The 20,636-nt window shown below is 37.6% G+C and overlaps 2 protein-coding genes across 7 annotated transcripts in view; both read right to left on the reverse strand.

Moving 5' to 3' along the window:
• mtus2a (microtubule associated tumor suppressor candidate 2a) overlaps positions 1-187 on the reverse strand; it is a 41,822-nt gene extending 41,635 nt beyond the window's left edge. For both annotated transcript variants that reach the window (XM_007555942.2, XM_007555934.2), the window contains exon 1: positions 8-187. The gene's annotated coding sequence lies outside the window, so the exon portion shown is untranslated. The remainder of the gene's footprint in view (positions 1-7) is intronic.
• A 1,043-nt stretch (positions 188-1,230) lies between these two features.
• Positions 1,231-18,819, reverse strand: slc7a1a (solute carrier family 7 member 1a). 5 transcript variants are annotated; one of them, XM_007555953.2, is made up of 13 exons: positions 18,630-18,819; positions 13,660-13,920; positions 13,392-13,574; positions 13,105-13,263; positions 12,030-12,207; positions 11,799-11,932; positions 9,965-10,187; positions 8,461-8,600; positions 6,528-6,630; positions 5,599-5,804; positions 5,059-5,210; positions 4,646-4,754; positions 1,231-4,324 (listed from the first exon to the last, which is right to left on the reverse strand). In XM_007555953.2, the coding sequence occupies exons 2-13, from the start codon at positions 13,844-13,846 to the stop codon at positions 4,140-4,142; spliced, it is 1,959 nt and encodes a 652-aa protein (XP_007556015.1). In that variant the 5' UTR covers positions 13,847-13,920; positions 18,630-18,819; the 3' UTR covers positions 1,231-4,139. The 5 variants fall into 5 exon arrangements, with proteins under 5 accessions (XP_007556015.1, XP_016529070.1, XP_016529066.1 ...); XM_016673584.1 differs by lacking the exons at positions 8,461-8,600; positions 18,630-18,819 and adding exons at positions 7,425-7,561; positions 16,146-16,179; XM_016673580.1 differs by lacking the exon at positions 18,630-18,819 and adding an exon at positions 16,146-16,179.
• Positions 18,820-20,636: the final 1,817 nt, after the last annotated feature.

A 20,636-nucleotide genomic window follows, 5' to 3' on the forward strand; every position in this document is an offset into this window, starting at 1 on the left:
CACTTACTTGCAGGGTTTTCTGGTGCTGATTCACGGAGGAGGCTGGTGGAAAACACAGAAGCTGCTATTGGAAACAAAGCCGCGTGGCTCTGCTGCTTCCTCTGCTCTCGCTCAGGTTTAGGATGGCATGAACGGTGCAGGAGAGAGAGGTATGCTGCAGACAGGAGGGAAAGGAGGAGGAGAAGAAGGGAGGGATCTGGAGGAGGAGTGGTGCTGATGCTGCAGCCCACAGCAGGTGCGTTTACACGCACATGCTCTCGTTTCATTTTCTTTATTCACTTCCGCCCTCTGCTGGATCTTTACTGGAATATCCCTCGGTGCTCTGAATGAGATGAAATTACTGTGCCTTGAAATGCATTCAAACCCATTTAAATTCATGGGTTTGTATGTATCGCACATTTAAATTGTATTAAAAATTTAATATTTGCATTTTTGCTGTAACACAGATTCTAAATTAAGCAGATGTTAAATTCATAGCTCAGGTGGGAGAATCTGTCTTAAGATCAGCTGTTAGTCCTGCACTCAACAAATCTGATGTTATTAAAAAAATGGCAAAAATAATAATAAAAAAGAAGAATATTGTAAGAAATTTAGTAGATGTCCAAATCAAAGTTTCCCACATGTGATGTTAAGGAATTGGTGAACATGACCAGGTGATTTAGTCAGGAAGACCAAAATTGAATGTTCTGACCTATAAATTATGCACAAAATATATTAGTATTTGACAAAAATAAATAAAAAATCAAGTGAGAAAGTGAACCATGCACAAGATTCCTTCATTTGCTTTGACAGTTGGAGCTGTAGAGATACCATATTTGTAGCTGGAAAGGATCCATGTATGTGTGAGCCAGGAGTTAGCCTGCTTCTTACTGTTAGTCCCATCTTTACAAAAAACTGCTTTAAAATGACAGTAAGATGAAATGATAAGAAAGCTGTGATTCTGTGCAGTAATCTGTGCTACAGCCACACCAAACCACATTAAAGAAAAAAAACCCTTCTGTAAAATAAGGATGAAATGAGCAAGAACTGCTCACTGTCACATCACATACTCCCTTTCTTGCATGGATAACACATTTTGAAACATCGCTGTGTTCAAATGACCTTCGAAGCAATAGTGAGGTGTCTCACTTCCAGTCAAAAGTTGTGCCTAACAGGAGCGGCTGTACTTTGGGGCATTTGTGACTCTTGAGTAATTATGCTGATGAAAGAAAAAAGACAAATGACGGCAACTTTTTTTGTTTATAGCAAGGATGCAAGGTTTTATTTGCAGAGATATGCTTATTACAGGAATAAAATCAGTTTAAGAGAACATAGAAGCTGTAGAATCCACACGTTATGCAACTGCTCGTTTTCTAAAAAAAAAATGTATTAATAAATAACTTAATACTAGAAATATACACATCTTATGTACACAGTTTTGATTATACACATCTAATTATTGACTGCCATCTTGTTTTAAAGCAGCGGTGTCAAAAGTCTGTATAAAAGGGCTGATATCCTGCATGTTTTAGTCTTTTTTCCACTGGTTCTTCACACCCGAACCGGATCATTAGGTCTCTGCAGAACTTTGACATGTTGAGAAGGTAGTTTGAATCAGTTGTATTGGAGCAAAAACTCCTGTAAAACTGGCAGGACACCAGCTCTTGACGACCGAAGCTGCACACCAATGTTTCAACGAATTATCCAAAACTATATTAATTGACAAAGTACGTGACATTTATTTTAATGAAAGTCTTGGGAAATAATTGTTCAAGTGTGCCAATTATGTCACAGTAACACATTTCTCTGTCTTTATTTCCTGCATATTTTATTGCACTTTATCAAAAACTTGAACAGAAAAAAACAGCAAATAGCAAAGGTTTTGAAAGTGGGTTGTAACACAGTAATACGCATGTGTGCGAATGGCAGAGACATTTAGCAAAGGCATACAAGTAAAACCCAGAAAATGTTTGAGAGAAAGGTTAATTAACAAATGCTATAAATGCCAGGGTGCAGCCACCAACGGTGTAAAAGTTATACCAGTACCTTTTCTGACTTCACCTTACAATCATATTACATCAAGTGAATGTGAAGTTTGAATTTTGATTTATGCCCACATAAAAGTCAATAACATAGCAATTTGTTATTGAAAACAATAGCAATTCAAATTCAAAAGAGTTCCTACAAGTTTTTAGACCAGAACACTTCTCAGAGGTTTAAAGGACCTAACCTACATACTGATATCCAAGTATTGGTGTACCGCAGGAAACTTTTCCAGTTTTATCCCGTTACCAGGGTGGCAACAGATTGCATGGGTAAAATTTATCGAGGAAAATGACCCTGAACCTTTGTGATGGAGTTTAGTGGAGAGAAGGATGTTGAGTGTTTTTGGACGATTGAATTTTCTCGGCTTTTTGTGATAGTCATCGCTGTTTAATTTCATATTTTCTACTTGCTAATACATTTTCGATAAGATGCACAGAAGAGACAACTCAAACAAAACATAGAAACATTTTATAGTCTTAAATCCAATGCTATAACATTGTGTGATCCAATGCATAAATTAAAACCATAACATCACCCATACAAAGCGTATCGTTAATCAATTTTTAATTTTATAAACAATAGAGATGCTGCTGCTACATTGCTTTGGAATACGTTGCACCAGTTTAAATTGTTGCACTTCAATTGATTAGCAATTGTTTCCAATGTGAAGTAAATGCAATTTTGTTTCAGAGTTAAATTGTAAGAATTGGCCTTAATGGCAGGGAATGTGGAAGTCTATGAAGTTCATCTAAAACCTGTAACAGTTGTACCTTTGCTCAGAGTTTGGTGAAACTTAAGAAAAGGTATAGAGCGAAGAGTCTTTGAAATTATTGTCAAAAAAGATTTATTGCAAAAAATATGTCTATACTTGAATGGGACTATTTTTTTCCCCTTTCTCCCAAACACATTCAATGACATTCAACAAGCAGAAGAAATCAGAGGACCAATCCCCTAACGAGTTGCATAAGTTAATATGAACAGGACAAAAGTCAAAACGGACACGACTAACAGACTGAGGGATCAGTGTAACATAATTAAAAGTTTTAAAGGTTTGGGGTAACATAATTGAAGCATGTAAATGAATATGCTTAATCAATCAAGGTACAAGATCATAGAGACGGAAGTTCTCAATTTGTGGTTAGTATAGTCTTCCCATTAAAACCAAAGTTTTGTACATAAACACTCTTGTAGAGAATGATTGACCCATCTCCTAAGCAAATTTTTGTTAAAAATTCAAAGACATAATTTTGTAATTTACCCAGACAACATGAAAAATGTGGTGACAAATTTATGCTGTCATTAGGACGACTAGTAATATAAGTGTAGAGGAAAAGAATGAACTCTTTTCAATATATTTCAGGAGAAAAGAGAGGACAATGGCTGGTCAACTTGAAATAACCGTTATAAAAATGTCCCTTTTCTACTGAAATAACATCTCAAAATCTATTTTTTTTACTATGTTCCTATGAACATTATTTAGGTAAGTAAATAATGCTGCTGACTACTTTAAATCATTGTTTCTCCCGAAGGCTACATCACTAAAGATCCACTGACCAGTTTCAAACAAAGCACACTGTGGTAACACATTTCATAAAGTACTGAGATGGTTGTATCTTCTTCAAATTTATGTAGACATTATGTTTTAATAGATGTAAAAAAAAAAAAATCAATCTATTTTTATGAAAATATTCTGGCAGCACAACATCAACCACTCCACCGTCTGACTGCTAGTAATTCAACCTATTAACACCCCAACTCTCAACATGTAGAGGAACTTAACATGGCCGTACTCCACCTCTCAACTTCCATTAAACACTGATGTCTCTAATGAAAGCCCTTCTTCCACAGACAGTCAGGCAGTAATGAACAGCTGAACCACGAGGCCATGCAGAAATACTGACTCCACTGAGTGTTTCAGTTTGATTTTCTGCAAGGGATTCATCACCACTTGGCTGTAATGTGAGCAGGACCTAGATGGGGGTGTCAGTTTACATTTTTGCAGCATAGCTTTCCCCCCAAAAGGAGAGGTGAAGAAGAGGACTGGCAAAAACCCTTCTACGATGACAGCCTGGTGTCAGGGCAGGTGGACATGGAGCTGTGTGTTATAGTCCCTTCTATAACTCCCCGTTGTGTTCTTCCCTGACATCAAAGCCGTCATTGAGAAAAGCTTCTTTCTCTATTGACATGACTTCCAATTCATGATCATGATTAAAACCATTCATCTCTGTTACCAGAGACAGGTGAGCGGAGGCCGCCTCTGAGCTGTGACGAATGCCATAACAGAAGTAGATGAATAAACCTGCAAAGAAGGAAAAAGACAAAATATGGCTTGTATCATACACTCTCGTGATGAAAAATCTGTTAAAGTCTTAACTAGGCTGTAGTATGTTTTCATGTAAATGACACGTGATCAAGTCTTCCTAGTTTGAGTTTTGCAGTCCTTCTCGGTAGATATTTTTTATTAAGGCAATGTTAAAGAAAAGCCTTCTAACACTACCTACCTGTAATTGTGATATCACATTACATTGTGCAAACAAAGCTCCAATCAGCTTTGCAAAGAAAATAATTTTCTAATGTTCAACATAAAAATGATGCATAATAACGAAAGAGGTACGAGTACCTATAGCCATCCAGATGGAAAATCTGACCCATGTTCCTCTGTCCAGTTGCATCATCAGGTAGACATTGACAAACATGCTCATGACTGGAATGAAAGGCACCAGGGGAACCTGGGAAATAGGACTGCATTACCACACACGAACGCCCTGGAAAATGTGCGTATTTATTCAAAAACCTTTAAAACAAATAGATTTTGGAAGCTTGGTGACAATTCTCTAAAAGGAGATAAATTGATATACTTCTTTGACCCCCCTAATATATAGAAATATATATATTTATTTAAATTTATTTACAACTAAAATAAACAATTACTTTATTTTAAGGTTTTGTACACTTTTTGTCCATCATAGCCAAAATTTAAACTGTTAAATTTAATTAGCATGCCATAGTACTAAAAAGGTCTTCAAGCCTAACCTTGAAGGAGAGTTTTGTTTTACTCTCAGGCTGCCTCCAGATTATGAAAATCAGAACGAGACACACCATGAAGATCACACTCAAGGCTACCATGTTCCATGAGGCGAGGCCTCCATGCACAGCCAATATACTGAAGGCCAGGATCAGCATTCCTGCAAAAGCACATATCAGAGAGTTTGTAAATTCAGACAAACATAATTTAATTGTGGACTTATTTAATGTACATTAAATCAGCTGACTTAATTTTAAATAAAGACTCCTGCTTGTTTATCCTATGAATTCAAATATGAAACTGGCTCTTGAGAAGGTATAAAAGCCAAGAAACACAATGTGTTCTGTTTGTTCACTTTTTCTTCTGTCAAATGTGACTAAAAAATGGCTATTCCATAGATACAACTCAAAGAGGCTACTTCATAAATAATTCATAATTTCCTAAAATAACTGAGTAATAACAAGATCGATCCTTTGTTCTTGTCATGAAAAGACAAATGGGCTCTTAAGACTAATTATTTTTCTGCTTTGTCTTGCACGATAACATACCTATGACAGAGGTACACATTTTAACAATGAAGCCTGACAGCGTGGACGGCTCAGGGTTGTTCGGATACAGAAGAGTCTGGAAACTGAATCTTTCCTCCACACCAGGAAGGATGCCCATACTGGACACACATATCCCATCACTGCAGTCTGCCTCATCATGGGTATTGGCTATGTGGTACGCTGGACTGTGGATCTCTGGCTGGTATCTGGAAAAAAAAAAAGAAGCACACATTAGCACATTTCTCAATTAGATCAATAGAAAATCTAAATACCACATATTCACTGCTGCTGTTCCAATCGTAACAATGTAAAGCAGCAGTGACCCTTTGTAAAGGAAGTGTCAATTAAAATGACAGCTCAACTACACATTATGAAACAAATGAAAAGTGAGTGAAACGTTTCGTGTCAGAACATTTTCACAGAGAACAACACACGACTTTGATTGGTTAAAAATCCAATCAAAGTTGAAGAAATGTATAAATAAGACTGTAGATTTGGACAAAACATTTCTATTATGAAAGTTATAAAAATAGAAGTCAGGAAATTTAAATTTAGAATTAAAAAATTTGACTACACAGATTCGGTTTTATAATGTGCAAATGTTAATGAAGTAAATGTTGAAACACAATTACTCCAAATCCCACTAATTTGGTAACTAATGTCATAAATTACCCCCAACGTGTATGTGTTTTTTTAATTTTAAGAATGAACAATTTTGCAACTCTATCAGTATTTTTTTCTTCTTCTTGTAACACAAAGTAAAAGAAAAAAAGACTTGCATGACTAGATAGAAGACAGAGATCAAAACTCCAATTTTACACATGTTCTGTTTTGTTCCAGTGAGACGTTTATGATCCATTAAGAATCAACTAAGTAAATTTTCCTTTGGGTTCCACCTAGAATTTTTGAATAAAATAGTCCAAACTGACCTTAGCACCAGCACACAGGCGGCCACTAACGTATAGGCCAACAGCGTTCCTATTGACATGAGGTCCACCAGGTCCTTCAGGTCAAACAGAAACGCCATGATTGCTAAAAATGTGTAAAAAAAAAAAAAAAAAAAAAAGAGCAACAAAGGGCTCCTGTAAGAACGGTGCAAGCTTGAAGATAAATATTTTTGAAAGAGCAAAATTGAAAAAGTACTCAAATGTTTTAACATTCACGGACATCAAATCTAATAAACATCCATTATGTTATTTCTTTCATTATCTAATTCTGACTGAAGAGTTTGTGTGCGTATATGTCTCAGAAATTATTGATATACAATCTATCATGGAACTGTTTCAACTGTTAATGCACAGGATAATGGTTACATGAACTTTCATGATCATGTTAAGATCTATTATGTTAAGGTCTTACTGTTACACTATTACAGTGTATCATGTCTTTAGTTCATTAATAATAAATTATCAGACCTGACAGGGAGACATGTAAGAGCCTTAAACATAACATGTTTATTGTCTTTCATTCATGTATGAAGTTTTTTTTTTTTTTTATCCACTGACAATATGGCTAACAAAATAGAACTCTAGAAGAAGAGCATCATGGTGGTAATGTACTGAAATGTTGCACTGTGAATGTCACTGATTTTTTCTTTTAAATTCTTCCGTATTTATTTCTTAAATCATATAAAACCCTTAATCTGATCTTTCTTTGGTGCCATTTGAATCCCTAGATGCCTATTGCTAACTGCTCTCAGTAAACTTAATCATCTAAACTTTGCTCTCTTTTAGATCTCTGTTCACGTTTCCCCTATCGTTCCGCTGCCGTTTCCATGACTCCGACTCTCTCTTTTCTTCCTGGTTTGCATTTCCTACTCCTCTTACCAGACATGACCCCAGCCGCAACAGTAGAGTTTATGGGTGCCTTCCTCTCGCTGATATGGGCCAAAAAGGAGAAGAGAAGGCCATCTCGTGCCATGGCAAAGATGATACGGGGTAGGGGGAACATGGAACCCAAAAGACTGGGGTAGAGTGAGGAAAACATAAGATTTGGGAGATAGTTGTTGGTAAGTGGAGGGAAATATGGGGGAAGAAAAGAAAATGCTAGCTTGAAAAAAAAAAAAAAAAAAGCCGGCAATGTATGGATTGGAAATGTGAGGCAGAAAAATGCGCAACAGGGTTTTCAGGCTGGAGTCAGTATAGCGCAAGGGGACATGATGCTGTTTGTCAAAAGTTCTTTGAATGATGCCATGTAATCATGCAAGGCTCCACATGCTATTATTCCTCATTGCAAATTGTATTTGTGTATTTGACACATGCAGCTTTGCTTGGTGGATTTATTTTTACAAGATGCAGGTTCAAAATATAACAAAGTTTCAAAACAGAAAGATAGTGGAACATAATCTGTGATAGACTGATAATAGGACTGACGGGAGAAATAACACAGCTAGACTACAATAAGCTACACCAGTGGCGGTTCTTGCTTGAACAGCACCGAAGGCAAGAAAAGCTTGCCCTTAAGGAGGCCATACTTTTTTAACAAAGCTCCACAGAAATGCTGACAGTTTGCAAAAAACACTATTTCTTAAAATTTCAAGGTTTGTATTTTTTAGTGTAGCATCAAGGTACTGTAGGGGTTTATCTGCCCAGCCCTCCCAGCCCGTCTTCCAATGTCTCCCTGTACATTTGTTTTTTGTTTCTATCAAGCTCCACCACTAAGCAAGACCTTTCAAGAGAAGGAAATAGAACACTGGCTATAAAACAGTGAACAAGACCCTTCAATGATCAGGGAACTGATTTCTGCCAGGTGTTAACATCTCCAGCTGACCGTCTGGAACATTAAGCCCAGCACAACTCAGTCCTTAAGCATGGAAAGAAGCTACAGGATGCAAAATTAGAAACATGCATGTTAGTGTCTCACCTGCCCCTATGCCAGAGGCAAAGGTTGCAGTTAGTGGGGTTTTGGTGCGGGGACTGATCTCAGCCATGAACTTGAAAAGCAGCCCATCATCAGCCATCGACCACAAAACACGAGGCATAGGAAACATTGCGCCCAGCAGGCTGCCATGGGGGGGAGACCAGGATATATAGTATCCACACTTCACTTACATCCAAGAGAATGATATAAGACATACATGAACAGAGACAACAGCTCAAACATCGAAGGAACACAGAACAGCGTGAATGTAGCAGAATAAGGAACAACGTACATACAGTACTGTCAAAAAGTTCTGAGGCCTCTTACTTTTTAATGTTGTGCTTCCAAAGTGCCAGACTTTCATGTTATTTGCCTTTGACCTCCAATATACTTGATATAGATTCTGCAGTAACTGAGCATGGTACATAAAGAAAGTTATCTTTACTAAGAAATCAGCTGCGTCTATTTTAGTCAGTCTTACAATTTGTCTTATGTGTTAGTTACTTTTTTATGTATTGTTGCTTATAGATCAGAGATGCAAGCAATAGACTAAAAGGTAGAATAAATCAGCTTTTGTCCGAAAAATAAATAAATAATAATAAAATGACAAAATTTACAAAGACTTGCTTGACACCACCCTAAAATATTACAAAAACACCTGACTCTTCAAAACAGAGAGAAAAAAAACAGAGGTTCCTCAAAACTTTTGAACAGCACTGTAATATCTTGTGTTCTGAGAATCAATGCAGACACATGCAGGAAAATGTTAAATACATAGTTATTTAATAAAAAAAAGAAAAAGCTACCTTGAGTGAAATTATACTGCACACTTCATTGTAAGAATATAAATGTTACATGTCATTCGCACTAACCATATAAAAATAATTAACAATTGAGCTTAACATAAGAAAAACTGCTACTTAATAAGTCCTTGTTACATTTCAGACACTTACACTTATGTTACAAATTATTGGTCAGTGGAGCTTTTATTTTTAGATAAGGAGTCAAATTCCGTTTAAAGCTAAATATACCCACAGCACACATACAGGAAGCGTGCAGGCGCACACAAGCGTGTTTATATATGCCTGCACATGCACGTCTGCATGTTTCTCTGTAGCCTTTATCACATGTGAGCAACGGTGTTCAAAAGACTGTCTTCTTTACACAACAGCTTATCAGCACTTTGTCTGACAAGACTGGGTCTAGAAACGTTTACAAGATCTGCTTTAGAAAAATTCAAGATGAGGCATGCAGTAATCCTGTGAACATTATTTTCTTTATAAAAAATTGAAAATAGCAGTTGAAGGAGTTGTTTTTATATTAACGAGACGTTAAAAGATCCAATCTTACATTGACATGTTAGCTCTCCAGCCTAGATTGTAGATGTTTACTTTAAGACCTACAGTATCTGTATAAAATGATCTAAAGTGCATATGTCTAAAAGGCTCAAGTGAAAACATGCCACAGATGTATGGATGGAAAAGTTGATACGGTGTGAAGTTCTTACCTGGTAGACAGAGCACAAAGAGAGCCTACAGCTACAGCATATTTGGCTCCTCCCCAGCCTACATATTTAAAAGCTACAGGCAGAGGGCTGTTGCTGTCCAGAAGATAGTATGGCATCATGAGGGTGAGGGCAGCGGAAACACCAAAGTAAGCAACGAAACAAATCAGCAGCGAGGACACAATCCCAATAGGAATGGCTCTTTGGGGGTTCTTCACCTCCTCGCCTGAAGTTTGCAAAAATAAAAAACACAGTTCAGTTTATCTTCAAACTCTGTGTTGGCCACTATTACTGGCATAGAGAAAAATAAATTGTTTAGGAAATGCAAAAAGCAAACCAAAAAACAGATTGTATAATTTAAAAAAAAAAAAAAAAACTTACGATAATTTCAGAAAAGAGTATTCTAAGGCTACTTGAACACATTAAAACAGACTTAATGTTGTTGGTTTAAAAGTGGGTTTTAGTATCGGATAAAATGTTTTAGCGTAGAACGTTGTGCAGCTTCACCTTGACCATAGTGAAATGAGTTTTGCCCAGACAAAAAGGGCTTAGGAATGGCAAAATTTGTATTTTGTAAAATGATGCATTTATGTCACCTTCAAACATTCTGAACAAGACCAATATATTTTTATGCAAAAAACAAAAAAAAAAAACAAAAATAAAAACAGCATGTTTAGAAATCAATGAAATAAAATTCTCAAATTTGCAACTCAGAGTAGTTGAGCCTGAAACCCCTCCAACAGCTGTTGCGCCACTGTTGGCGAGATGTTTTTGTGTTGGCATGAGTCCAGTGCATGTAGAAAACTGTAAAACTTCAGCAATAATTTAAGGGTTTTCTCCATGTGAGCCAAAAAAGAAAAGAAGAACTAATATGTCAGAGAGCATGTAAGCTAGTGTAAACCTTCCTTTCCCTCCAACATAGAAGTCTTGGATCCATTACAGCAATCCACAAACATAATGCAGAAACACAAAGATCTATTCACATATGTTAATTTGAGGAGTTTAGAAAAAGTCTGGACAACATCTTCTTAAGCTGAATCTCTCCCCTTTCTGCGTCACAGCCTTTGGCATCCTGCCACACAGAGAAGTGGGCCAAATGCATGAAAAGTGCACCTTCTCTCCCTCTCCCTGGCTACACTTATGTAATGCTAGCAACTAATAGTGTTCCAACTGCAGATTCTGCCTCATGCAATATACCCCAACTCCAGCCTATAAATGAAATCCAGTCAGAGTGAAATGGAGATAAGAGAAATGCTTAGATGGAAGCAGATCTATTGCAGAAAGTTAATTGAGAGCAAAGATATTCTGATTCGAAAGAAAGTTCTCACCAACATGTCAGAGCAGATGTTAAGGATAATACGCAAAGACTTTGAAGTTATGAGTTGAAGAAAAGACTCTGTTGGGTGGCATGGAGGTGTTTCTTATGCATCATTTCTCCAAGAAACACCATTTTAATTACTCTACTTAAATCACTATCTCTAAAAAGATAATAAAGCACAATGTAAAGTAAACAATTTTAAAGTAAACCGATATGGCATAACATTATGACCACTGAAAGGTGAAGTAAATGCCACTGATTTTCTGCTGCCAACATCTTGGTGCCAGATCCCACAGCACTGCTTCAGGTGTCTACTGGGCTCCACAACTGTAGGCTGGGGCTCCTTTGGCAGCAAATGTGGGATTTACTCACAATTAGACGGGTGATCATAATGTTCTGTCTGATCTCTGTAATTTGTTATTAAAATATTCGCTGGAAAACACTTTCTGACACATTTTGAAAAGGAAAGATCACAAAAAGCGGAGAAAGTAGTTTTGAAGTGTTCCATCCATCACTGACCTGTGGTGGCGATGCAGTCAAAGCCTACAAAGGCATAGAAACACGTAGCAGCTCCTGAAAGTACTCCTGTGAAGCCAAACGGCATAAAGCCACCCTGTCCTATTCTCTCCTTAGATGGCAGAATGTCAGTCAAACTGCATACAAAAAGCACAAAAATATACATATTTTTAAAGATAAACATCTCTAAAACATCTTGGGCACATTAAGGTAAGTTTGGAGTCATGTTCTTACTTTTGGCTTGAGCTATTCGTATGATTAACATGTAGGATCTCCTCTGGATCGACTTGCCAGTTCTTCAAAGTGCCTTTGACCAGCCCAGAGACCACCATGAATAATAAGACTAAAACGTTGACACAGGTAAACACCTTATTCACCATCGCTGACTCCTTCACTCCAAATGCCAAAAGACCTTGCAAATGAAAACAAAAAGAAAATTAAACAGAGAAACAAATTAGAAAGCCATATTATATATAGAAACATTTCAATATACAGTACATAGAAATTTGCTTGTCAACCAATCAAATGACAAAAACTCAATACATGTAGCCAACTAGAAGTGGTGAAGATGACTTGCTAAAGTTGAGGCTGAACATCAGAAAGGGAGAGAAAAAGGGATTAAAGTTGCTATGAAAGTGGCATGGATATTGTTATCAAAATGACCTGAGCATTTCAAAAACAACTAATTTACTGGAATTATCACCTTGCAGGCTTACACAGAATAATCTAGACATAATTCAGAGAATGCAGTTGTGTGGACTAAAATGCCTTGAGGGCAGATTGAATAGCCAGATTGTTTAGAGATGAAAGAAAGGACACAGTTGCTCTAATAAGCACTTGTTACAACTAAAGAATGCTGGATATCATCACTGAAAGTGCAACACATTTAATCTTTAAACGGATGGTCTACAGCAGCAGAAAACCTAACCAGTGGCCACTCCTGTCAGCGAAAACAGGAAACTGAGACTATGATATACACAGGCTCCCCATAATTGGACTGATTGAAAAACATTATCTGGTCTGGTAAATCTCAAAATTATCTCAAATCTCACCTCAAACTGGTTTCTAAAAAAATTCAATGAGTACCCTGGACTCTATGGTGGAAGGATTTGCATCTTGGATGAGCAGCTGACAAATCTGCAGCAGCAGTGTGATGTTATGTTATTATGAAACCAAAATGTCCATGTTAATCCAATGGAAACTTTACACAGCAACATGGTTGTCCAGCCTCACAAAATCAAGATCTACACAATAACATAGTCAGTAAGTGTTGAGGCAAAAGAAGATGCAGACAGGGAGATGTTCCTACCTGTAAGAATAAAAATGATGAGAACTGCAAACATGTCAGGGTATTCTGCCAGCACACCTGGTGCATTCATAGACATGTGTTCTCTGCAGAACTCCTCAATGTGTTTCCCTACCAACTCATCAAAGGTGGCGCTCCATGCACGGGCAACACTCGAGGTACCTGGAGCACAGAAAGTTCAGTCTTCGTTCTCAAATCAGTTGTTCTCTCTTAGCAAACATGAAATGACCTGAAATATCTTGTGACTTAACCCTAAAAAGACACTCATTGTAGAAGTTATACCGATTTACCAATAATGTAAGAGAGAATGAGGTTCCATCCAGTAATGAAAGCCCAGAGTTCTCCGACTGTCACATACGAGTAAAGATAAGCAGAGCCCGTCTTCGGGACACGGGCTCCAAACTCAGCATAGCAAAGACCTGCCAACACAGAGGCTGAGGCAGCTATCAAGAAAGACAGGACGATAGCAGGACCTGGAAAGATATGATACAATCAAAAATCTGGAACTATGTTCTCCGAAAATTAAAACTTTTACATCAGCAAGGCTGATTAATTTACCTGAATTGTCTCGTGCAACAGCACCAGCAAGCACGTAAACACCAGCACCCAACGTGCTTCCCACACCCAGGGCTACCAGGTCGAAGGTGTTGAGACATCGAGACAGACGGGAGTCCTCGGAATTCGAGTTCACCACCTTCACCCTTAGCAACTGTTTTCCAAAACGCAGAAGTTTCTCCAGCACCATGGTTTGCAGACTGGCCTCAGGAGGGGAGAGTACTTCAGAGGTCACAGGGGGAGAAAGAGGAGGCTGCACACACCCTAAGGGGGAAAAGAGGATAAAAGACAATGTTCTGACTGGAGTATATCTGAGTGAATATGTGGAACGTGCACTCTAAATCCTGCCAGTAAATGTAGACTGAAGTTGCTGAAGTATTACAGATTTGACAAACAAGTCTACAAATCTCTGTTGGGAGGACAAGGTGGTTTCATGGGAGGTTACGTAATGTAAATCCACTACATGTGGCTGTAAAGCAAAGAAACAGTTAGTGGAACAGAGTGATGTCTGTGGGAAAACCTTGTTATTGGACATATTGCTGAAATGTTATGTAACCACAACTCACAAAGGACAGGGGAATGCTCCTTAGCATAGTGTTCAACAGACAAACATCTGCATTACATGACCAAATGTCATGACCAAATGTCATACCTCTACATCCATAAAAGTTACCTATGGACCAACTACCCTAATAATAAGATTCTATACTTGCTTTTAAAACTAAAGTAAAAGAATGAAACAAATAAGAATATTGGTTCAATGTGGACAATGTCAAGCAATGCAGGTTAAGGTCCAACAGTCTGGTTAAGAGATTGGTACATCTCACGGTGAAAATGGAGTAGAGTGAGTGACATGCAGTGACGCTGTGACCATGTGACACATGTCAACGTAATGGCACCTTGTGAGGACACTCTGACTTAATGGCATAAACCCAGAAAGGTTTCCATGTACACAATGTACCCTTTCCTCTTTCCTTCCTGGAAACATTCAAGTTCAATTTTCCAACTTTGCCATTCGAAACACATATGGAAAAATGGGGTTTTAAGGTTTTGTGTTAGAAAATTATTTTTGTAAGAAATGGAAATTAGATGTTCAGCAGGCAAAATATCCCTTCACAGAAGCTGATAAGTCACTGAAGACAAAAACGTCATAACTTAAACTGTAACATGTTTGTGGCAATAGATTGATGATGAAGCCGTGATTAAAGTTTGTGGCAGTTGCCAAAAACTTTAAAATAACATCTTCCCATTGGTAATATTTTCCACAAACAACTTCTATAATTTCAAAGGTCTATGCTGTAAATTAGATACCAACTCCACCATCGTTAGTCACATGGTGAGGAAGTACTCTGTATACAAAACTCAGAAAAAAAAATAGTTCCAGATACTAACCTTTTTCCTTGTCAAACGGTCATCCCTCCCCTCAGGCTGTGCTTACCCATAATCATATTGCCCTATCAGACCCAATCAATGATTGCAAAGTCATTTTAGAGGTCATTAACATTAGTACTTTCAGGTTGTAGATGTGTTTCACAGATCATTGATGCTCACATGGTGTTACAGTTAATAAATTGTGTTTAAACCAGCAGAAAAACAGGCTGGATGCTTATGAGAAATGTTTAGTAAGTTATAAAGGGTGCAGGTTCTCTTCCCTTAGGCAAACAAATCCCTACACAGTCTCAAAATCAGCAACAGTTGACTGGTTGATCTGCAAAATTTGGTCATAATACTCTATATGTGTAGAAACTCTAGCCCAGCAAGTTACACTGCATAATTGTGAACCTGGAATGTTTACGAAATAAAGCTTGCATTTAAATGTTTCTGCGGAAAGCAAAGGGATTTGTAAAGTGTGTACTGAGACAGCGTACATAGCCACATGCACAAACACAGCTAAGTAAAAGTAACTTATATGAACCAAGTGACCGCATGCAGACTTGAGTACACAAGTTACTCAGTTGCTTAGGTTTTCATCAGTGTAAATGATAAGGCAAAAATATGATCTCTTACATAGAGGGAATCATAACCCATCAAAACAATCTTTGGTGTCTGGGGCAAATAAAAATGGTAAAAGATAATCACTTGGTATGGATTATGGTAAAAATCGAAAGCAAAGTTTTGAACTTACCAGAAAACAGTGTCGGCTGCACTTTAAATGTCGATCTATTTGGAAGATTTTAAATTAATGATGACAGGCGTGGAACTCGAAAGCATATTTGCTAACTTTTCTTTCAACTGCTGTCAGAAGAGCAAACCTTTAGATGGGTAGGATTCTAAAATAGAATATGGAAGAATCACATGGCTTTGCTATTCCAAGCAGCCCGTAGTTGAGCACGAGCATGCAAGGTCAAAAAGTTGCAGTCACACTACCAACTTTTCTACATTTGGCAGAAATTTTCTGTTTCATTTCTTTTTGCAAGTGTTGCAGTACATAACTCTTACACACAAGCTTAAATGCCATGCCCACCCAATCTGAACAACAACATGCTTACGTTTACGGAGACCACTCATAAATATCACAATTTCCAACAGCAGGAATTACTGTGACAACTGCAATCTTGCTTTGTGATGCATGGTCTCTTGTCCTCCAGCACGCACACAGATGCATTCACCGAACCTACTGTATGTATCAAAAAATACTTTGAAAACTATAAATCAGATGTCAGAAAAGTGGAAGCAATGCCCCTCAGAGGAGGGGCATTGATCAGCAAGTAGGGGTGTGATCCCTAGGAACCAATTAAAATTCACCCTGCATTTAGCACAGTTCCACACTGCAAACTGCTATGTCATGGCTAAAGTCATGTCCATTGCTACTTTGAAAGATGGAATTTCAATTTAAAAATGATTAAGAGTCAATATTTTTATGTCATATATGAAACTGGAATAATTTTGGTAATCATAACTGGTCAAAAGCAGTAATTTAATCTCAGTGATTAAAAAAACATCTTTGTTTTACACTCTATGTAAATACCCAGTTTCAACTCTGAGTCCTGCTCTGGTGTTCCTTTTAAAGGTCACGTCTTTCAGTCTTGCTCAAGAGATAAAATAACTGACCTAAAATGGAGGTGGCTAGGTGTGCTCTTCCATTTCCCTTTCAGTTTACCATATTTGTATATTCAACAATGCGTATCAGTCATTCAGGCCAGAAAGGCTGGGAGGACAGACAATGTCATTAGTTGCACCACCTCCATTGAGCAATGCAGGACCAGCAACACTCAACAACTCAGACCAAAATGTTTCCCACACAAACAGAGAGTATCCACAATGACGGAGTTTTATCTTAGCAGCACCCATGCAGTTTATTCTTGGAATATCTTTGTTAAGTAAAAACATACCAATACCCCACAGGTCATTCAATTAGCTGACTGCCAAGTTTTAAACATACAACAGAATGCTTTATAGTCAAAAGGAAAAAAAAAAGACAGACAAGATTCCTTTGTCTGGCTAGATTAAAAACCCACAGATGATTTTCAGAGAAATAATCATATATTTTTGGGAAACAAAAGCTTGACTTTTACCACAATTCACTTCATCAACAGATATAGCAGAAACAGACACCTTTTGTTGAATGCACTATCACTGAGAAAAGTGGATACATATTTGTTGTGAGAGGAGACAGCGTCATCGACGCATAAGTGTGAGTTGGCATAATTTTAGTTTGTACATGTACAACACAGACAAAGACGGCAGAGGACGTCTTGGTTCACTGAAAGTGAAGTTCTTTCTCAGAATTTCCATCTGTTGACATTGCAGTGACTCGACAGAACAAATGCACAACATACGCCCGTGACACAACATCCAGTTTACGCTGGTCTTAACAAGCTCACGCTGGACCAGAGATGAAATATGAAGCTCTGAATTTCACTGAACCTGGAAAGCTTCCGCAGACTCACACTGGAGCTCCCTGCAGAAGTGTGGTCTGCAACTTTGCCCACTACTGACCTACTTCGGGACTTGCTAAAGTTAGACTGAGTGAAGCTGATCTGAACTGTTGCTTTTGGGATCTGAAAGGTCAGAACTCACCCAGCCATTCTTTAAAAAGATGCACTTTTCTTGAAGACAGCGTGTGGGTCAGCTTCTCCTGTCTTCCATCAGAAAATAGCCATACAGTAGTCCAATGCTGCTATCTGAGACATATACAGAGCACCAGTTTCTAGAATAAAACCATTTATATCTGAGGACTTAGACTTTATGTAAAATATATAAGTAATTTGACATGACAGAGTACTTCTATTCCACATTGCATATTTACATAGGACAAGCCAATACGATGTTTAAGCTAAAATAAACGTATTTAGTCAGTGAGGTGGATTTTAGAGATTTGTGGAAGCTTGTGATAGCCTATCCTGACTGAACTGAGACTAAATAAAAATAATTGGTTCAATTTCAGTTTGTGTGAACGGCTTAGAAGCTAACCAAACGCGCATTTCTTGATGCACTTACTTGATTGTGACAGACCAAATCCATGCTTTGCAATGTCTACTCAGACAGACAGACCACATGTTGCTCTCACTCTGCAGACCGCATTCATAGCCCACCCCCGTTCAGATCATCTGGGTTCAAACCTCTCCCCACACCAGCACTCGGATCAGTTTTAAGAAATCCAGCACAGTAGCAGCCCTATTTAAATCTCATCATTCCTATAATGTAAAAGTCACCGCATGGCTCCCCGTAGTCTCCAAATAATATCGGTATTCTGTCTGTGGAAAATGCAAAAGTAAGTGTGAATGCAAGCCGTGTTTGAGGAGTTAGCACATTATGTAACTCCGTGGAAGTCCCTCTCTCGTCCAACATCAGAAAAAAAAAAAAAAAAGTTGAAATCTGAAATAAAACTAAAGACACAAGCGTGTACTATAAGCTCTAGGGGGCGAGGGGAGAAACACCTTCATTTAACCTGTAAGAAAACATTTTAAATCTTTAAGTTAAGCGCACAACTTAAAAATAATCTAACAGGGAATACAAGAATATTTATTTACACTTTAGTAGAGCCAAATCCCCGTCAGCCTGCAAGGAACAGCTCCAACATACGCGTTTCCAGAGGTCTGTAGAGTCCACAAAAAGTGCCGTGACAAGCTCTTAAAAAGTATTAAAAATGTCCGTAACGGTGGTTGGGAACTTTGTGATGTTTAGGTAGGACTTGCTCTGTACCAGCGCGTTCAGATGGAGGAGGGGATTCATGGAGAGAACCAAATGCAGCTCCGCCCGTTCATTCGCATTCATACTGAGCAATTACTCTACTCAGTATAGCTTGCTCTCTGTTTTTAACAGGCTTAAGAGACATACATAAACAAATGCTTCAAAATTTTAATAGGCCTGCATCTTATCCTTAATTTGAATGCTCTGTAGAAGTAAAAGAGCACACCACAAAATAAATAAAATCTAATGGAAAAAATAAATAAAAAAATAAATCATTTGTGGGGTATATTTGGTTCTATTACAATATCAGTGAAAAGTGTATTTCAGTGATTCAGGTCAAAAAGTGAAACTTGGATACATGTTAATTACAAACAGATATATTTTTATTAGTTTATTTTGATATAAATATTACACAAAATATTTTTTTCAACACAAATGTTGTGGCTTACAGTCTAGCAAAGACTGCTGACCTAACAGTCAATGAGTGCTGTATCAACGCGCTGTAATGGAAAATTGAGCGGAAGAGAAAAGTGTAGTAGAAGCACCAGTTATCGAAAGCAGGAATAAGAGAAATCTACAGAAGAGAAACAAAGCCGATTCAAGTATTTGTGCCAAATTCAAAAGTCATGTTGACAAAATCTGTGCTTCAAGACCCACCCCACACTGACATCACAGACATGGCCACCGCTGACAAATTCCTTGTATTATGCCACTCCTGTACCAGACAGCATCAGAACCATCTTACCTGGGCTAAGGGGAAAACAGGCTGGACTGATCAGAGATCGGAAGCAATCTATCAGGCAAAAAAAAAAAAAAAAAAAAAACATGTCAATGTTTTCTAAGTTTAAATAGGGAAGAAACTGAATAAAATACAGTCTATATTGGCAACAACACAAGCAAAAATTTAAAAACTCTAAGCAAAGTAATTATAAAGGAAGTTATGGGTGAAAAACATGACTGATGAATGGAATAACACAAAAAGGCATAGAAAGTCTAGAAAACAGTTGTAGACCATCAGTACTTAGTCAGCATTCCTTTTTGCTATAAGCAAATAATATCAAAAAAGCAAACTCACTGCACAAGAATCCATTGCAGAAGAAAAATTACATTGAAGCCGTTTTAAAGTTTGCTGTAGAACATTTAGAAAGCCCAGTTTAGTACTAGAGAAATGTCTGATCAGGTGAGGTTAAAGCTGAAATGACAAATTAAAGACAAATTATATTCTTGATAAAAATCGAAAGATGAAGCAGGTGTGGATTTCCAAGTAAGACAGTAGTCCAAAAAAACATGTCTTGACATATTTTACAGAAAGGTAAACTGCTAGAACGACCAGACTGTTTTCTATAAACTTGAAAGTTTGTGGTAAAGATCAGTCGTGCACAGAAATCACCACAAAACCATCATGATTTGAAGAGTTTGCGTGAAAGAAGAGGTCAAAATCAAAACTGACCAATTTATGACTAATTTCTTAAAACAGATGTTTTGAAGTAATTACAAAACAGTTTCTCTACAAAATGTTTCATACACACTCCAATTATTTTCCTAGTCATTTTAGGAGTAATTTGCTTTATTTGGTGTTGAAAACTCACGAAAATGGCTCGGACAAAACTAACTTTACATTAAAAAACCCTGCATATGTCTTTCAGCTCTGACCAAAAATATGAAAAGCCAGAACAGAAGGCCGGAAGAGGTTGGCTATAATAGCTGAAATGAGCAGAATTGTTTTTGATGTGTACTCGAATATAAAACGAATCCAAGTAAGTCAGACGTTTTGAATTACTGGTACACGTTTTGGTGCTGTTGTACATTAGAACCTATATTTTCCCTTGAGGGCAGGAAGACAGCAA

The sequence above is a fragment of the Poecilia formosa genome, unplaced genomic scaffold (genome assembly GCF_000485575.1).
Source record: "Poecilia formosa unplaced genomic scaffold, Poecilia_formosa-5.1.2 Scaffold3, whole genome shotgun sequence".
Lineage (NCBI taxonomy): Eukaryota > Metazoa > Chordata > Actinopteri > Cyprinodontiformes > Poeciliidae > Poecilia > Poecilia formosa.

Bases quoted from the DNA above. Each gene is read 5' to 3' on its own strand.
- slc7a1a (XM_016673580.1), bottom strand. The intron at 5,805-6,527 runs GTCAGTTTGGAC...TTTTTTTTCCAG, and splicing joins GCCTGTGTGCTGGTGCTAAG to ATACCAGCCAGAGATCCACA. The intron at 5,211-5,598 runs GTATGTTATCGT...GTGCTTTTGCAG, and splicing joins AATGTGTACCTCTGTCATAG to GAATGCTGATCCTGGCCTTC.